The sequence below is a fragment of the Chlorocebus sabaeus genome, chromosome 24 (genome assembly GCF_047675955.1).
Source record: "Chlorocebus sabaeus isolate Y175 chromosome 24, mChlSab1.0.hap1, whole genome shotgun sequence".
NCBI lineage: Eukaryota > Metazoa > Chordata > Mammalia > Primates > Cercopithecidae > Chlorocebus > Chlorocebus sabaeus.
The window spans coordinates 47,359,633-47,380,522 of record NC_132927.1 but is presented as its reverse complement, the minus strand read 5'-3'; the positions used below and the strand labels follow the sequence as shown (position 1 = coordinate 47,380,522).

At 34.2% G+C, this 20,890-nt stretch overlaps 1 protein-coding gene across 8 annotated transcripts in view; it reads right to left on the bottom strand.

Moving 5' to 3' along the window:
- PCNX1 (pecanex 1) overlaps nt 1–20,890 on the bottom strand; it is a 210,817-nt gene that overhangs the window by 89,613 nt on the left and 100,314 nt on the right. For 6 of the 8 annotated variants that reach the window (XR_012090995.1, XM_073011117.1, XM_073011116.1 and 3 more), the window contains 7 exons: nt 20,517–20,574; nt 18,870–19,087; nt 12,957–13,110; nt 8,930–8,962; nt 5,824–5,995; nt 5,193–5,303; nt 3,286–3,377 (listed from right to left, as the gene is read on the bottom strand). Coding sequence is in view for 7 of the 8 variants with exons in the window: in XM_073011117.1 (XP_072867218.1) it covers nt 3,286–3,377; nt 5,193–5,303; nt 5,824–5,995; nt 8,930–8,962; nt 12,957–13,110; nt 18,870–19,087; nt 20,517–20,574 (838 nt within the window). In the remaining variant the exon portion in view is untranslated. The remainder of the gene's footprint in view (nt 1–3,285; nt 3,378–5,192; nt 5,304–5,823; nt 5,996–8,929; nt 8,963–12,956; nt 13,111–18,869; nt 19,088–20,516; nt 20,575–20,890) is intronic. The other 2 variants (XM_037984189.2, XM_037984191.2) reach the window with 1 other exon arrangement.

Genomic DNA, 20,890 nt, shown 5'->3' with positions numbered 1-20,890 from the left:
GAAAATCTGTCGTTACTGTAGCCACTTTCATCAATGATCTTAGCTAGATCTAATGGGTAACCTGCTGCAACTTCCGTATCAGTACTGCTGCTTCACCTTGTACTTCTATGTTATGGAGATGGCTTCCTTCCTTAAACCTCATGAATCAATTTCGGTTGGCTTCCAAATTTTCTTCTGCAGCTTCCCCAACTCACTCAGCCTTCAGAGAATAGAAGTGTTAGGGCCTTGTTCTGGATTAGGTTTTGGCTTAAGGGAATGCTGTGATTGGTTTGATCTTCTATCCAGAGACCACTAAAACTTTCTCTGTATCAGCCATAATTAAGGCTGTTTCTCTCTTCTTATCATTTCCTGGAGTAGCACTTTTAATTTCCTTCAAGAACTTTTTGTTTGCATTCACACCTTGGCTAACTGTTTGGCACAAGAGGCCTCGATTTAGGCCTTTCTCAGCTTTCAATATGCCTTACTCACTAAGCTTAATCATTCCTAGCTTCTGACTTAAAGTGAGAGCTATGCGACCATTCCTTTTGCCTTGTGAACACTTAGAGGCCATTGTGGGGTTATTGATTAGCCTAATTTCAACATGGTTGTGTCTCACAGAATAGGGAGACCCAAAGTGAGGGAGAGAGATGAGGGAATGACCAGTCAGCAGAGCAGTCAGAATACACACCATGTTGATCTGTTAAAGCTCACCATCTTCTATGGGTGCTGTTAACAGCACTCCAAAAACAATTACAATGGTATCAGACATAACTCATCACCATAATAGAAAATAATAACAATAAAACTTTTAAATATTGCAAGAATTACCAAAATGTGACAGAGACACAAAGTGAACACATGCTGTTAGGAAAATGGCACCATTAGACTTGCTTCACACAGGGTTGCCACAAGCATTCCTTTTGTAAAAAACACACTATCTGTGAAACGTAATAAAGTAAAGCACAATAAAATGAGGTATGCTTGTACATAATCTCTGCTTGTGCATAACAAGTATATCTATAGATTTATCACACTACAATGAGTGATATTTAAAACTAAAATTGTCTAATGCAAAAGTGATGCCCCAGAAAGAAGAAAAAAACTTTACCTTCCTGCCTGTCTTAGGATGCAGGAATCTACCTGGCAGCTTTATAGCTGCTGCCATTCTGCTGTATAATTATAGTTGAACAGGCCTTTCTAAATGAGGCTAGAAAACTTACTGCACTTATTAACTTCTGTGACTACAATTTCCAAATAACAATTCACTTTCCAAACCCTGATTCAAAACACAAATCTACAACTTGAGCTAGGACAGTTTACAGGTGGCACATGTGGGAGAACCCTGGATTTGGACCTTGTTGCCGCCAGTTCTTTCCTGGGCTTAGCTCTATCAGTTATCTCCCATCCACTAGATTTCCCCTCCTTGCCTTTTAGAGCAATTAAGTCTCAGATCTTTTTTAAAAACAAAAACCAGAAAACAACCCCCATTATGTGTGCAAGCTTCCAACTGCACTCTAGAAAGAGTAGAATATATTTCCTTAATATATATTCAAACCTACTTATATTAATCTGGCTTCCTTAATCCAAAACACCAATATCCTCTAACTGCAAAATTCAATAAAAACTTTTTTCAGACTCTTACTGCCTCTGAAATTTCCTTTGTGTGATTTTGTTGTAACCAACACTTAAATACTGGTATTTCCCATAGTCTTTCCTCATCCATTTTCTCTTGTCAATCCACATTAAGAGTCTTTTTCTTACATTTTATTCAATTTTATGGATGACTTCTAAATCCATTAATCATGACATCAAACCTCTGTACATGTAACTAGCTACTATTATCTCTGGACACCCCATAAATATCAACAAATCAAGTGTTCCAACATAAACAATCACCTTCCTCAACAAACGCCAAGGTTTCCAATCTTGTGCATTAGCACCATATCTAACCAGCTGTTCAAGTCAGCACCCAGAATCATCCTGGATCCTCTTCTAGCTCATATATCTTTATCCAGACAGTCCACAAAGATATTCATGAAATCTAATTTTAGTTAAGTACCTCATAATTTCAAGATTAAAGTGGAACAGTCTCCTTTGACCCCTCCTGCTTAGACTTCAATCTTCACAGTGGAGAAAAGTAACTTTTCTAAAATGCAACTCTGATCATTTCCCTTCGCTGCCTCAAATACATTCATGGTTTTGCATCTTTACCCCAACACATTCAGGATAAAAGCTATTTCATGATCCAGCCTTTGCTTACCTTTCTAGCCTTAGAGGAATGACCTTAGATGTCATCTTTCCTCATGTACCCAAACCTCCAGAAATTCCAAATCATTTGCCATTTCCTCTACACAACACATTTTCTTTACAAGCCCATGGGTCTTCATCTCTTGCTTCAATTAGCTAATGCCTATTTGATCTTCAAAATCTGGTTATATCACCTTCCTGGAAAATTGTCTTTAATCTCTTTTGGCAGAATAAAGTAGTCTTAATTTGTATACCCACAGAACTGCTTTTATAACCTTCGTTATGCTGTATTGAACATGTTGGTAGACTTGTTAATCACCGCTAACCTACAAGCTCCTTCAAAGCAGAAAACAGCTTAGCATAGCAGCTGGTACACATAAATGCTCTACAAATGCTACTTAAATGAGGCAAGGAAGGATCTGTGAGTCACTTGTCATAGTCCTTTCAAACCTAATATTCTCTGATTGTCTTGCACTAGTTGCCAAACAAAAAACGAAAACAACCCACAAGTATGCGTGAGAAGTTGAAAGCTGTCTACAAAAACATTTAAATTTTTATGTTTACAACTTGTTGACCATCTTTTAAAGGGAAGTTTATAAGGCTCATCCAGATCTTCTAACCCAATGACATTAAATTTCAGTATATTACTTTTTATTAGCATGTATCTTAAATTGCAGTCCTTGAACTTGTTTTTATAAGTTTAAAAAAACTGTGATATGAAAAGTAGTTAAATTCTTAACTAGAATTTTAAAATTGACTTCACATTCTGTAATTACTATGCCTACCCTTATACCAGATGAGCCTAGTTTTCAATAATCTGTTTCTAATATTAACCTATGACTACTGCAGGAAAAATAATTTTCTTTTAGTAATGGTTAACTATTAAACTGTTTTCAAATTCAAAGTAGTTGAGAATGAGAATAATGTTTAACACATGAAGACCACGAAAATTAATGCTAAGTGGCCCCAGGGGAAAAAATCATTATTAGTTGATTTTAAAACAACATTCATATAGAAATACAGCCTTAAAGAAAAAACATACTATAATTTATTGCTCACCTTTAAAGCTCCATAACATAATCCATACAATAAGGCTACTGCCACAATGCTACAGATAAAACTGTAAAGTGCTGCAAGCAGGCTTGTAGTGGCTAGACAGGAGAAGAAAAAGGAAAGAAATATTTTATAAAAATATATGAAAAAAAGTAAAAGGTCACTGAAAAGCATTTAAAATATTATAATGGCAACTATCATTAAATATCTACTAATCTGAATTTTTAAAATTCAGTTACTTCATTTTGTTCTTTCAAAAAGATTTTGACATGACAGAGATTTGCTATCCTGAATCTGTGTTACTAGATAAACTATATTCATCTTGGAAGTAATGAACATTTATATGTAGCAAGAAAAAATTTTATCTATATTATGCTTCAAAAATCTATTAACAAAAAATGTGGAAAAATGAAGCTTTCAGAGGCCTGAAAAGGAACTGGAGATGTATTAAGTGTTCACTGAAAAATATTTATCTATGTAAACAGAACCTGTGTTACCCACAGAAGTAAATCTGTATTCCCATGTGTTAATTTTCAGAAAAAAGTGTAGATCTAATTGCTAACAATAACAACAACAAAATAGATACTTTAGATACTGTAGATCTAATTGCTAACAATAGCAACAACAACGAAATAGATAATTACTAATACTCCAATGGGCGTATTAGTAATAAGGAACAGGAGATGGCTAAGATATCTAGACTTTACTTTTAAAACATGGGTAACAGACTTTCTTTAATTTAATAATAATAATCATAAAATAAATCTACAGAAAAAATTCCTTGAGATATCAGAAACCTAATACCTTGCACAAGTTTGTAAATTATAGTATGACAAAAGCCCATTATCATAAATTACCTAAACTAAGCCCTCCCCATAGTATTTAGGGTAATATAACACCAGTAATAGTCCCTAAATATTCAAACTGTCTTCTACCCATTAAGCCATGCTGATTGATGAAATGAGTTCTGTCTTAATTCATACTCATTCAAAAAATTTTCAGAACATTAAAAATTCTCTAGTATGATATACAGCAACACAGAAAAACTCAGTTTCTATTTAAAATTAAAGCCATGATGTCAACTTTTCATCAGCAGCGAGGATTTCAATGCATATGCTTGGAAAATATATGAGGCCTGAAAATGTGAAATGTGTAGAGAAATGAACTATAAAGTTACAGTAATTTCTTTCCCTTTCATTTTCTCTAGTTGCACACTCATCTTTCAGTAAAATTTTAAATGGTTAAACTAAATAATGGTATATTTTAACCATGATGTATGCCGATATGATTATTTTCAAGTTCTACAAACCATTATCTATACCAGGGTAATATGGGTATTATCTTATTTTTTAAATAAAATATACATATGATATGGAAATAGATTTTCTAAGTATATCAATTCATAGCCACATATTCTACTCAATGAACAGAGATAGTTCTTAAAAGCTTATTTATTAGTAAAATGCTTTTGTTTTGGTGTTACCATTCTAAGGATAAAACAAGGCTCTGAAACCAAATATGAAGACCTACTAAATGCACATACTGGTTTAAAATCCAAATGTAATGCTATGTATCAAACCTCAATCTATTCAGGGTAGATGATCTTTTATAAATACCTCTTAAGTACATATAGGTTCCATGGAAACTCACTATAACTTTTAGTTGCAGACGTTATTTTATTACTTCTTACACATCTGCTTCATTATACCTGGCTCTTTCTCTAAAGTAGCTGACTTGACTATTTTTTCTATCCACAAATTAATTGCTTCTCAGTCTTCAGTTACTTAATGTCTTTTTTTTCCTAATTTCAAGCCTGAAGTGAAAACTGGAAAAGCATTTTAATGGTCAGTTTATTACTTCATGATCTATAAAGGTAATACTGTAATCTAAAATTTTTATAAAGAAACACTCACCATTACCACCAAAAATATGAATATCCAATTGTTCACAAAGGTACATTACAAATGTATTCACCTGAGGCAGCAAACCAATGAAAAACACTATTGGGAAACAGAGTGTAAACACTATAAAAAGAAAGAAAAGTATATTTAAAAATATTATACTATATCTATTCTTGTGTCTACTGAGAGGTCATAATTCATTTTTTTGTCCACTGAGAGGTCATAATTAATTTTTTAAATCCCAAATTAACATAAACTACTAGGCAATTTTTAAAAGACAGTGTTTTAAATTATACATCTCAACAAAAATTGCTTGGTTAGTAAATAACATCTTTTCAATCATAAAAAATACTTTTTAAAGTTATTTCAACCATTTTCACATAATAGAAACCTAAGATAACAAAACCAAAAAAAATTCTCCATTACATTTACTCCAAGAACAAAAGAATTACTATAATATTTGCTCATGATTAGCTTTATTCACTCATAATAGTCCTATCACTATGTTTCTCAGAGCAGATAACAACAGCAAAATAAGCTTATTAAAAACTATTTAAAGCTGTATAATGGATATATTTATCAGTAAAATGTTGATATACAAATAAATTCATTTTAAGATTAGAGATACTTTAAGATGACTCACCTATAACTAAATCCCTGGCTGATATAAACACCAGTGGATTGGTGAAAGTTATTCCATATAATTTGAACTTGGTTGCAGTCAGGTTTCTGCTACCATAATCCAAGAGCCAAATAAGACCACAACATAAGCAGAAATAAACTGGTCTACTGTAGGCAATGATACGATTATGACCCTGAAAATGAGAAAATGATATTTTTTAAAGTCAGTTTAGTTAATTTTAAGAGTCACAAATAACTACTGAGATCACTGATGGCTTCATTCTAAGGATTCATAATTTTTCCATATGGAAGCCAGATTTCTGACAATCACAGAAAGGATTAACAAATACAGAGAGGAGGAAGAGTAATAGAATGAACTCTTGAGATACTGGACTGAAACAGAAGTATCAGTGTGAAGTTTTTTTGTTGTTGTTATTATTTATCTATCTATTTATTTTGAGACAGGGTCTCTCTCTGTCGCCCAGACTGGAATGCAGTGGAGCGCTCACAGCTCACTGTAGCCTCGGCCTCCTAAGCTCAAGTGATCCTCCCGCCTCAGCCTTCCAAGTAGCTGGGACTACAGGCATACATCACTGCGCCTGTTTACTTTTTTTAGAGATAGAGTTTCACCATGTTGCCCAGGCTGGTCTCAAACTCCTGGTCTCAAGTGATCTGCCCACACTGGGCTTCCATAGTCTCATTATTTTTAATATGCATATAGACAGATATAGGAATAGGTTATATATATGTATACATGTGTGTATATATGTACATACATACATACACCTCCTAGCTTTATCCACTAAGAGGACCTAGATGCAATGAGAGTCTAGCAATAATGATTACTAGCAACCAGATCTTACTTTATAAATACCATTACCTACCAAAAAAGGTGGGGGGGGCTCCATAGAGAAAAGACTGGTTTCTGGCTACGACAGGGAAAGTATAAGATGACCCTGGAACATATTGTTGTGACAAAAAGGTAGAAAGTACTTAAAGAATGACAGAGATATGTCAAAAGGACACAGAAAGCAGTGTGATGGACTCCCAATGGCTAAATCAGGGACAATTTGAGCATCAAAATAAATACTACTAGTAACATTATAGTCCATTGAATAAAATAATCAATTTATCCACACCAATATATACATACATATATAAGAAAGAGGAGAAAGCTCTTCCTTATAGTATTAATAAAAGGTCAACTAATAAATGTAGAAGGAATGATGGGATGAGAAAAATCATCATTTAGCAACCAATAAGTAACTGAATCAGGCAAGAAACATCAGTAGATACTAAAACAACTGGATAGAAATTTATGGAGGACACATATACAGTCTCAAGGTATCTCTCCAAGAGGTATTTATTTTATTTATTTATTTGAAGTATTTATTATCTGTAAGAGAAAAACAGTAACATTACAGTAGAGTACTGGTTCTTAAGGAAGTAGGAGAGGGTTTTGCTCCCCAGTGCACATATGGGAATCTGGACACATTTCTGTTGTCACAGTTGGGGAAGTGGTGCTACCAGCAATTAGGAGGTAGCACCAGAGAGGATGCCAAACATCCTACAATGCATTGGACAGCATCCCCCACCCTCAAACAAAGAATTAGCTGGCCAAAATGTTAATACTGCAGAGATTTCAGACACCCTGCGGACAATACCCTTAACCAGAAGATCAAACTTAACATCACTAGTAACAGGATAAATCAATATGTGCTTCCTAATACGATGTACTTTTGTAGTATTCCTACTTTAAAAAGCATGGCCTTATCAAATCAGAAAGAAACATCATCAGCACCATAAGACAGGGTGAAAAAATAAAACTTAAAAAAATTTTTTAAAAGAAAAAAACATCAGACAAACTCAAATTGAGGGATAGTCTATAAAATAACTGGCCTATATCCATCAAAAATTTCAATATAATGAAAGATAGTTACCGAAGAATTGCTCCAGATTAAAGGAGATTTAAGATACCAAACATAATCAGGGACTTTCTTTGCCAATGAAGACAACAGGCAAAATCTATTTGAGTAAGATCTACATATTAGAAGACAGCATTGTATCAACATTAATATTCTAATTTTGATATTTATCTTGAATTAACATAAAGGAATATCTTTGTTTCTAAGAAACACACACTGAGACACTTAGAGGTAAAGGGGCATCATGTCAGCTAGCACAGAGAAAGAAGGAAAAAAGATCACGTGCTAGAAAGGGATTAAGCAAATATCATAAATGTTAACATATGGATCTGGATGAATGGTATCTAAAATTCTTTGTGCTACCCTTGCAACTTTAAGTTTGAAATTAGGCCAAAATAAAAAGTTAAAAAGCAATGTTTCCATATATTATTGCACTTCAAAAATATTCTTGCAAAATAGTAAACATAATCAGTCCAAAAAAAAAAAAAAAAAAAAAAAAAAACTTGCCTCTTTGTTTCATTTTGCTCATCCATTCCCATTATTCATTATTCCAGCGAAAGGATTAAAAAAATTATATTCAAGGAAAAAAATCATAAACTATTCTTGAAGTCTGTTTTTGAACTACTTTAAATAGAATATCCTTTGTTCTATTAAAAACTCAATGTAGATCTAAAATTGGATTCCACTTCACAATACATAGTGCTGGGCAGATAATATTTTTGTCTAAAGTCACAAAGTGAATAACAAAGTTTTTATTCAATGGTCTTAACACCAGACTCATGTATTACACTTCTTTATTCTTGCTCCTAATGGTACTCAAGTGAAGTTCTTCCTACATCAAAATTATATTTTCAATACTTATTCATAAGCTATTATTCAAAATTTATTAAAAATAAATAATAATGAGTTTATAAGAACTATGTCTACTCCCTGAAACAGACTGTCAAACAATGAATTATTATGCTCATTTCCAACCAAGTTTAGAGTCCACAAGTACAATGTCATTTTATTTCAAGCTAACGAAACACCTATATTTCTAGTGGTGTGTCAAAACACAGATGAGGAAAATAGTAACATAAATTTTAGTTCAGTTTGATGCATTCCAAACAAAACAAAACAAAACAAAAAAACAAAAACCAAACCACAAATGCTATGATAAATGTTAAGGACCTACAATGTACAGCCATATTAAGAGTGACTTACATGTCTGGGAGAAGAAGAATCTGGTTGAACACTCTAAAAATGAAACAGAAAGATAAATTACACTCTTGAAGTCTTGCTAATTTTACAACCAACTTTCAAAATGCCTGAAATGATTTTGAGTAAATATTCCACGACCACAAAATGACCTATATTAATAATTCTGTTCCAGAGATAAAACATCAGCTCCAGATACCAGTGTCACTTTGATATTAAAAACATCTCAAATCTTTCCTGATAAGAGTCAGGAAATAAGATTATTTATTATATATTTATTTGTATCTATCTTAATGTTTCTGCAATAGCATATGATAGATCCATCTTACTGTTTGGCTTATTGTTACAGACAAGTGTAGTTAAGGTATACTACATACAAGTACAGCATTTCTCACAGGACATTATTCATTCAGGAAATATACAATAATAGGAGTTTGCTTATAACAACAATTCTAGTTCTGCCCATAAATTCCAAGCTTACTAAATAATTCAATAGTATTTGTAATAAAGTTATTATCTGCATTTTCATATCAAAATAATCAAATAAGTAAAGCTGTATCCTTTTAAGAGACTTTATTAACTTCCCATAAAAATGTTCAGAAGGTATTATGCAGCTACGTCCCTAATCATGACTTTTCTCCCAAGTTTCAGTTCATTTCTGATGGCATATCATACAATTTCACTAGGATTGTCTAGCACCACCCTACCATTCGACATTGGGCCAAGCTGAGTTTGGCATTTGGCCCTTGGCTAGATTGGACTCCAGATAATCCATAAACTCTTTTAATCACAACACCTATCTTCTAAAAGCTTCTGTTCTTGTCTTTCTTATTCCTGTTTATGACATTATTATTCTTCTTGTCAACTAGTTGCAAAAATCTGTCACCTTTTACCTTTTCCATATTTAACCACATTAACCTGAAAGCAGTGGACAAAATTAATTGGACCATGGAGACACCAGAGCCAGAAAACGAATTTAAATGATTTAAGGCTCTAAAGGTATAGTACAAGAATGACAACCAGTAATTTTAATATAGAATCATTAAATGTTATCAAAGGGACTGAGTTACTTGTTATTAGGGATCAAGGAGGAAGGAGTGGAGACTCTAAGATTTTTAGTTGGTATATCACTGCCAAAAGCAAAGATATTGGGAAAGAAAAATTAACCAGGAGATGATTAATTTGCTATTTTTAAAATGTCTGTTAGATATATAGGAATAAAGCTTGCAAAAGAGGTGACGACTTTGAGATATAAATCTGGACATAACTCATACACAAAGGCAACAAATAAAGTAATAAAAAAGGATGACTTCAATGCCAAGGAACTGTAAACCGAGAAGATAACCACACAAAATCCTAGAGAATTCTCATAAATTAAGCAGTTGAAAGAAGAAAGAGGGATCAACAAAGGAAAAGAGAGTCATCTGAAAAATCCAAGAAGCATGAGGGTGGTATAAAGTCACAGATCAAAAATGAGAAGAATATCAAAATGGAAGAGTATCCAAAGGTATTAAATGATGTACCATTCATAAAGCACGGAGACTTAAGAAAATCAATTTAGCAATTAGATTGATCATTAGCAACCACAAAGACTATAATGTCAGTACTGCAATGAGGAAAGTATGGACGGGTCTTAAAGAAATAAAGCAGATGACGTAGGCTTACTCCACATGTCTAGCTATAAATGGAGAGAGAAAAAAAGGATGGACAGTTGTTAGTAAACACAGAACTACGTGAATGGTTTTCCAGCTGTGGGAGGGCTCCTCTTCAAGGAGAACTACAAACCACTGCTCAAGGAAATAAGAGAGGACGCAAACAAATGGAAAAACATTCCATGCTCATGGATAGGAAGAATCAATATTGTGAAAATGGCCATACTGCCCAAAGTAATTTATAGATTCAATGCTATCCCCATCAAGCTACCACTGACTTTCTTCACAGAATTAGAAAAAACTACTTTAAATTTCATATGGAACCAAAAAAGAGCCCATACAGCCAAGACAATCCTAAGCAAAAAGAACAAGGCTGGAGGCATCACCCTACCTGACTTCAAACTCTACTACAAGGCTTCAGTAACCAAAACAGCATGGTACTGATACCAAAACAGATACAAAGACCAAAGGAACAGAACAGAGGCCTCAGAAATAACACCACACATCTACAACAATCTGATCTTTGACAAACCTGACAAAAATGGGGAAAGGATTCCCTATTTAATGAATGGTGTTGGGAAAACTGGCTAGCCAAATGCAGAAAACTGAAACTGGACCCCTTCTTACACCTTACACAAAGATTAACTCAAGACAGATTAAAGACTTAAACATAAGACCTAAAACCATAAAAACCCTAGAAGAAAACCTAGGCAATACCATTCAGGACATACGCATGGGCAAACACTTCATGGCTAAAACACCAAAAGCAACGGCAACAAAAGCCAAAATTGACAAATAGGATCTAATTAAACTAAAGAGCTTCTGCACAGCAAAAGAAACTATCATCAGAGTGAACAGGCAACCTACCGAACAGGAGAAAATTTTTGCAATCTATCCATCTGACATACAGCTGATATCCAGCATCTACAAGGAACTTAAATTTACAAGAAAAAAAAAATCTCATCCAAAACTGGGTGAAGGATATGAACAGACACTTCTCAAAAGACATTTATGTGGCCAAAAAACATATGAAAAAAAGCTCATCATCAATGGTCATTAGAGAAATGTAAATCAAAACCACAATGAGATACCATCTCACGCCAGTTAGAACGGCAATCATTAAAGTCAGGAAACAACAGATGCTGGAGAGGATGTGAAGAAATAGGAAAGCTTTTACACTGTTGGTGGGAGTATAAATTAGTTCAACCATTGTGGAAGACAGTGTGGCAATTCCTCAAGGATCTAGAACCAGAAATACCATCTGACTCAGCAATACCATTACTGGGTATATACCCAAAGGATTATAAATCATTCTACTATAAAGACACATGCACATGTATGTTTATTGTGGCACTGTTCACAATAGCAAAGACTTGGAACCCACTCAAATGCCCATCAATGATAGACTGGATAAAGAAAATGTGGCACATATACAACATGGAATACCATGCAGCCATAAAAAAGGATGAGTTCATGTCCTTTGCAGGGACATGGATGAAGTTGGAAACTATCATTCTCAGCAAACTAACACAAGAACAGAAAACCAAACACTGCATGTTCTCACAAGTGGTAGTTGAACAATAAGAACACATGGACACAGGGAGGGGAACATCACACACTGGGGTCTGTCAGAGGAGGGGAAGTAGGGGAGGGATAGCATTAGGAGAAACATCTAATATAGATGACGGGTTGACGGGTGCAGCTAACCACCATGGCATGTGTATACCTATGTAACAAATCTGCACATGTATCCCAGAACTAAAAGTATTTTTAAAAAAAACTACTACTATTAAAAAAAAAAAAAAGAATGCTAGTTCTTATTTTAACAAATACAGTTTTCTTTTAGGCCGGGCGTGGTGGCTCATACCTGTAATCCCAGCACTTTGGGAAGCTGAGGCAGGCAAATCACGAGGTCAGGAGTTTGAGACCAGTCTGACCAACATGATGAAACCTCGTCTCTACTAAAAATACAAAAATTAGCCAGGCATGGTGGCATGTGCCTGTAATCCCAGCTACTCAGGAGGCTGAGGCAGGAGAATTGCTTGAACCTGGGAGGCGAAGGCTGCAGTGAGCCAGATCGTGCCATTGCACTGCAGCCTGGGCGACACAGCAAGACTCCATCTCCAAAACACAAAATAAAACAAACAAAACAAATACAGTTTCTTTTAATATAAAAAACTTGTTTTTAGGAAGTTCTAATTTACATACAATTATTTTTAAGGTTTATATCCCCCTTTGGCTCTCTACACAATCTTGTGTAAACATCCAAGAAAAGTAAGCCTAAAAATAATTATCTTACTATAATTCAGTAATTACTACAAAATCCTCTGCCTTTTAACGCAAATATAATTCCATAGCATAAAAAGACGAGATGCTGGTACCTTAAGCAGTGAGTATTGACAGCTGGCTATGACAAGGCAGAACTGGAAGACCCAGATATCTCTGAAGAATCCTTGTATGAGAAGAATAGATCCCAAAAAGGCCACGAGAATAGCCAGGATGACAGCTAACACATTTTCCAGGATCTCACGATTTCTACAGATAGAAAAACTTATGAGTAAGTATATCATAAGTATAAGAAATTAACCAAATGGAAAAAAGGGAAGACATAAATATGAAGTTCCTAATATGCCAGATGTCTTTTTGGTACTGAGTTTGAACAAGGTTGTAGATCATACTGAAAACAAACTAGTTTCATGTGGACACAACATGAATTCTTATATACAAATAAAACATGCTACAATGAGTTCCAATTACATAATATAGTTTTAAATTTCTATTTTAAAAATGTTACTCTCCTTAATATCTGCTTTTCTATTCTATTTGTTGCAAAATAGTTAACAAACTTGGATGGCAAATAAAATACGTACACAAAGAATCACATTATGCTTAAAAACCAAAATGTCAAAATAGTTTCTAGAAAATTAAATTTAAAACATTTGTTACATGGCAAAATTGTAACAAAATTCTGGCACTAAGTGATTTCACTTCCCCCATCTCTCAGTCATCTGAAAGAATTAGAAAACTCACTTATTAGAATTATTTATATATGGGCTCTTACATATCTTGAAAATGAAGGCAGTGACAAAGACCTCTATCTACTTCTATTAAATTTCCTAAGACAATTCTATACTTCATTAAACTGACATTGTAAGAGAAACAATATGATGCTCGAGAGAGATATATATAGCAATGAAGATTATTTTTATGTCATACACACACAAGAATCTATCTCATTACTTCTTTGGAAATTTTATTCACAAAATGTTATACAAATACATCCTTTAGTATTTCCCTAAAATACTTTTAAGTCATATTTTTAAAGACTATTAAAAAATGAAAAAATGCTCAGCACATCTCGTACATAAAGAAAGCAGGACACAAAACCATGGGCATAGCAGGATATAAGTTCTGCTATTAAAAAATTAAACATATAGGTTAAAAAAGACAATATACCAAAAATGATATTACTAATAACGCTTCTCTCCATGGAATAATTATGGTTTGCCTCTGTCAAAACTTTGTACATATTTAAATTTTCTACAATAGTTAAGGAATTACTTTTATAATCATAAAAAAACTTAACAAATGTATTAACCCAATTCCATATTTATCACAATCAACTGGGCCTAAAAATAAAATTCATAAACATCTTTGTACTATTTCATTTAATGGTTCTACCAGATAAAAAAGTTCAACAGTATTTCCAAATCAATAAATTACTGGCATTTCCATTTGATTTTAGGTGGTAGTTACGCAATTTCAGGTTTGCTAAAATTTGATGACCTCTTTTCAATTCTGGGCCTGCCTGAATAGTGCCTCCCTTGTCATTGAACAGGTATTGTCTTTGGATTTTTAAAAATTTTCAATTTTGATGAGTCCAATGTATCAATTTTTTTTTTAAATGATCTTGGTTTTGGTGTCAGAGTCAAGTAATTTTGCCTAATCCAAGTTCATAAGAGTTTTCTCCTATGTTTTCTTTTTTTATTAGAAGTTTTGTTTTAGGTTTCACATTTAAGCCTATGATACATTTTCATAATGTGGCACAAGGTAAGGCTATAAGTTCTTTATTTCTGTTTATTTTTGAGATGGGGTCTTGCTATGTTGCCCAGGCTGGCCTCAAACAATCCTCTCACCTCAGCCTCTTGAGCACATACCTCTGCGTCCATCTCTATTTTTTCGCATATGGAAATCCAATTGTTCCACCACCATTTGTTGAAAAGGCTATCCTTTCTCCATTTCATTCATTTGAATATTATTTTGATGCCATCTGGGCCTAGAGTTTTCTTTTTGGGAAAGTTTCTAAATTACAATTTCCACTTATTTAATAGATGTAAGACAATTAAGGTCATGTACTTCTTTCAGAATGAAATTTCATAATTTGTCTTTGAAGACATTTGTCCATTTGTCCAATGTTGAATTTATTTGCATGTAGCTGCTCATATCATTCTCTAATTATCATTTAATGCCTGTAGAGTCTGTAGTCATATCATAACTCACATTCCTGATATTGGTAATCTATGTCTTTCCTCTCCTTTTTTTTTTCTGCCCAGGCTGGCTAAAGGTTTATCAATTGATGTTCTCAAATTTTTCATTTCCTTGATTTTCTTTATTATTTCTGTTTCCTCATTTAATTGTTTTGTTCCTTACTATTACCTTCCTTTTGTTTACTTGGGCTTATGTGCTCTTGTTCTTCTAGTAAGTGGAAGGTGAAGTCACTGATTGGAGATCTTTGTTTTCTAATCTAGGTGTTTAGTGCTATAAATTTTCCTAAGCACTGCAGGTTAGTGGCATTCCCAAAATTCAGATATGGTGTGTTTTCACTTTCATTTAGCCCGAAATACTAATTTATCTCTTGGCATCTTCTCTAATCGATGGGTTATTTAGAAGTGTTTAGTTTCCAAATATTTGGGGATTTTCCAAGGTTCTATTTGTTATTAACTTACCATTTAATTCACTATGTATGACTGGATAGCGGACCTTTTAAAATTTAATAACTCTTGTATTATGGCTCAAGATGTGACCTATCTTAGTAAATGTTCCGTGAGCACTTAGAAAAATGTATACTCTCTTGTTATGGATGCAGTGTTCCATAAATGTCAACCAATTTAGGCTGGTTGATAATACTGTTCAAGTTCACTATATCCTCACTGATTTTCTAAATAATTATTCTATCAAGTATTTAAAGAGAAGTGCTGAAATCACCTATAACTGTGATTTGTCTATTTCTCCACTTCTATTAGCCTTTGCTTTATGAATTCTGAAGCTCTGTTTCAGGTGTACAAACATTTAGGACTGTTAAATCCTGTGGATTAATTGACTCCTTATCACTACGAAATGGGCTTCTTCACCCTTGGTAATATTCTTTGTTCTGAAGTCTACTTTATCTGACTTTAAAACAGCCAGTACAATAAGCCTTTTGTTAACGTTAGCATGGTATATCTTTTTCCATCTTTTAACCTGTTTTATTTTATTTTGGTACAAAATAAAATAAGTATTTGGTCTATGTTGCCCAGGCTGGTTTCGAAAACTGGGCCTCAAGAGATCCTCCCACCTCAGACTTCCAAAGTGCTAGGATCATAGGCATAAGCCACCACACTGTCCTCTGTTTTTATATTTAAAGTACCTTCCTTGTACGCAGCTTGGAGTTAAGTGTTGTTCTTTTTTATATAATCTGCCAATTTCTGACTTTTTCTGACTCTACCATCTTGTCATTTGTTTCCTATTTGTCTCATCTATTCTCTGATCTTTTTCCACCTTATTGATTAACAGTAATTTTTATAATCTATCTTATCTCCTTTTTGACATATTAGCTACAACTCTTTTGTTATTTTAGTGGTTTCCTTACGATAGGTTTTGGTAAGAATTTTTAAAAATATGTTCGTAGAGACAGAGTCTTACTAGGTTGCCAAGGCTGGCCTCAAACTCCTAGGCTCAAGTGATCCTCCTGCCTCTGCCTCCCAAAGTGCTGGGATTACAGGTATAAGCCACTGCAACTAGCTTAGGGTTTATGATATACATTTATGACAGTCTACCTTCAAGTAATGATCTATCACTTCACATATAAGAAACTTAAAATAGTATGCTTTTATTTCTCCCCTCTCTGCCTTTATGCTATTATCATAAATTTTACTTCTACATGTTATAAACCAAAGCATTGTTATTTTCATTTAAACAGTCAGTTATCTCTTAAAGAAACTTACTAATAAGAAAAAATCTTTTATATTTATCCACGTAGTGACTTACCATTTCTATTTATCTTTGTTCCTTTGGGTAGACTTATATTTCCATCTGAGATCACTTTCCTTTTGCCTGGAAGACATCCTCCAACATTTTTTGTAGTATGGGGCTGCTCATAAAGAATTCTTCCTATTTTTTTCTGATCTGAAAATGTCTTTATTTCACTTTGATTTTTAAAAGGTATTTTTGCTATGTATAGAACTGTAGGTTGACAGGATTTCTTTCTTTTCAGTACTTTAAAGATGTTCCTCTATTGTCTTTTCACTTCATTATTTCCAACAATAAAAAGGATGTCTTCTTTATCCTTGCTCTTTTTTTCTCTTGCAATTTTAACAATTTTATCACTGGTTTTGAGCAGTTGTGTGCCTTGGTGTAGTTTTATTCAAGTATTTTATGCTTTGAGGTTCACTGGGCTTCCTGAATGTGTATTCATAGTTTTCATCAAATTTGGAAAGTTCTCCACCCTTATTTCTTCAAAATCTTTTGTCTCCTTGTTTCCTCTTGTAGTTGTCCCACAGCTTTTTCTCATTTTGTTTTCATACTCTTTTCACCGGGTACAGTGGACTCTTGTTTCATTCTGGATAGTTTCCATTACTATGCCTTCGAGTTCACTAATCTTTTCTTCTACAAGGTGCAATCTACCATTAATCCCATCCAGTGTATTTTTCATCTCGGGGATTATAGTTTTCAACTCTGTAAGTTTGATTTGGGACTTTCAAAAGTATCTTCTATGTCTGTAGTTAACTTTTTAAATATATGGAAAGCAGTTATAACTGTTTTAATGTCCTTGTCTGCTAATTCTAATATCTATGCAAGCTACAGTTTAGTCTCAACCGATTTATTATTCTTGTTACAGGTCATTTTCTCATTTCTTTGTACAGCTGGTCATCTTTGACTGAATCCTAGACATTGTGAATCTTAACTTGTTGGGAGCTGGGTATTTCTGGATTTCCATAAATCTTCTTAGATTTTATGTTACTTGGAAACCGTTTGATCCCTTCAGGTCTTGGTTTTATGACTTGTTAGGTGGGTGTGAAGTAGTGCTCCTGCTAGGGCTAATTATTCCCCACTTTTAAAGATCTTCCTGATTATTCTACATAAGGCACCACAAAATATGAACCCTAAACGTCTCCAATCTGGCTAGTAGGGACATACGCTATTCCTAGTGCTGTGTGATTGCCAGTAACTGTTCCCCTGTTCCTTTTCACATGGTTCTTTCCCTGGCCTCAAACAGTTTCCTCACATACAGGAACCTATCCATACTCTGCCAAACAGTCGAGGCGACTCAATGCAGATCTCTAAGGTTCTCTCTCTAAGCAGCTCTCTCCTCTCTGACAGTCTGTCCTATGGGCTCTAACTGCCATAGTCTCCCTGGACTTTCAGCTCTATCTCCTTAACTCAGGAAGTTGGCTGGACTCTACTTCAGTTCTCCCGATCTTGCAGCCTAGAAACTCTCTCAAAGCATTAAGCTGGGGCAACTGTAGAGCTCATGTTATTTGTTGTCATCTCTCAAGAATCACTGTCCTTTTTTTCTCATCTCCAATGTCTTGAAAACCACTGTTTCATGTACTTTGTCTATTTTTGGTTGTTTCACATGGGATGATAAATTCAATCCTGTTACTCTATGTTGACTGGAAGCAGCTGTTGGTCACCAAGTTTGTAATACAGTAGACTCATGTGTTTGCCATTAAGGTAGCAGTGTTAAGAAACCCGGAAACAGAAGTTTCCTCTTATAACTGTTATATAGAACTTTGCATCATATTACCTATAACCTTAAGACCATCAACACCTCATATTCTTTGGCTTTTGAGTAGCAGTTGTGTGAGTCTAACTGATTAACAAAAATAATTTCTTTGTATAAAGATATTGAAATTGCAACCAAAACATTTTTAATGGATTTAAGACAGTCAATGTTTAGAAGCCCTATTACCTTAACTTTTATCACAAGAGGACAAAATCAGAAAACATCTCCCAACATGATAACCTAAAAACCTGGACACTTCACCTTAAAAATAAAATCTGCATATATCATTAATATCACACTATAATCTCACCTATCAAACAGGGCCAAAAGTGTGAGTCTGTCAAAGTTAATGCCGATCCACAGCTGGGGTAGAATCCAAAAGCGATAATAGTGTTTAACCTTTTGGGCAGCTTCTTCTGTTGGGCCGTACGTAGCTGCCAAGTCAGGGCTTAGATCAATGTCCTGTTGCTCCAACAAATCTGTATCAATGGTCAATAGTCTATTCAACCGAATCTGTGGGAGAGAGAGCTAAAAGAAAGTCAGCATTGAAAGGCTTAAAATATCTTCAATATTTATTTGTTTATTCAAAATAAAATATCTTCATAATTCAAGAGTTACTCAGTTAGCTTATCAGTTATCTAAGCCCCTTAATTTTCTTCTCTAATATACTTTTTTTTTTGACATGGAGTCTCATCTGTCACCCAGGCTGGAGTATAGTGGCATGATCTCGGCTCACTGCAACCTCTGCCTCCCTGGTTCACACAATTCTCTGCCTCAGCCTCCCGAGCTGCTGGGATTACAGGTACCTGCCACTATGCCCAGCTAATATTTTTTCTATTTTTTGTAGAGACGGGGTTTTACCATCTCGGTCAGGCTGGTCTTGAACTCCTGACCTTGTGATCTACCCACCTCGGCCTCTCAAAGTGCTGGGATTACAGGCGTGAGCAACTGCGCCCAGCCTACTCTTTATGAATATGTTATCACTACCAGAAACTATAGAAGGTGACAATAAAAAGTGAACTAAAACAAAATTAATTAATCAATAAATCTTTTGTAAATAATTCACTAGAAAGTGTTTAAAATCTTAAGATTTTTCTCAGGGAATGCTTAAGAAAAAATCTTAAGATTTTATAACCGTAGAGCTAGTGAATCCATTAAAACCACTTACTGTGAATCCTTAGTGGCTTCTCTTCTCCCTGTCACAATTTATAGTCTTTTCTCCTTAAGCTTTGAACCTCATTATCAGTGTTAAATCTGAGCTCCACTGCATTGGATCCAATGGCAGCAACTCTCATTTCTTCCCATAGTCTCTCATCATTGTTGTTACTATATTTCCAAATCCCTCTGTTTTTTTGTTTGTTTTGGCAAGCTGCTCACCTGAGGCTATACAAATTACTACACTACATTTCTTTTAACTTCAACTCATCCATTCATCAGTTTACCAGTTTTCTTTTCCTCAGAAAGCATCAAAAGTTGACTGTATCTGGCACAGCACTAGGCAGCATTTTGCTATCTCAAGGTTCCCATACCATTTAAAAGTAGAAAACAATAAAACAATCATCTTCCCATGTTTGCTTTCCTATGGAGTTTCCTGGAATACACTATAGACAAAAAGTAAGGAGGGTTTTTACTTTTCAAACACGTATCTGGGTATAGTTGAGAAAATTTACTTCCTATATATAACACAGTCATTTCTATCTCTAAGCACTGACAAATACTTTCCAAAATACTTTTTAAAATACTCTATCCCAAGGCTTCTTAACCTTGTACTTTGGTTTCTTATCAAAGGACTTAGAAAAAGAGAGCAACTGGAGGACAGCAAAGTGATTTTGCCATATTTTCAAAACATTTTTTTGTAACTTCATCAATTTTATGGCTTTTATAGCTCTCTATAAAAATATGTATTTCAGATTTAATCTGAAAATTTATCATGTTGTAAAAATAAAGAAAAACCTACCACATCATGTGGATAAAATCGAACTGAGGTAGAACTGGATACATGAGAATCTGTGTCACTAAAATAAAATAAAAAAGACTTTAGGGAACAAACAGTTTGTCAAACAGAAAGAAAAATATATCCTTTAACAATCACATGAGATTCACATATCTTCACTTTTCCATGTTAACTTCAAAATGCAAAATAGCATTTTCCTAGAGTTGTGATAAGAGCATACCCTCTGGGTCAGTGACTACATTCAAATCTCTTCAACTGAATGAGATCTTGGACAAGTTACCTACCCTCTTCATACTTCCGTTTCCTCTTCAGTAACATATGACAATAGTATCTATCTGTATCAGAAGGTTCTTGTGAAAGTGTTTAAATGAGATAAT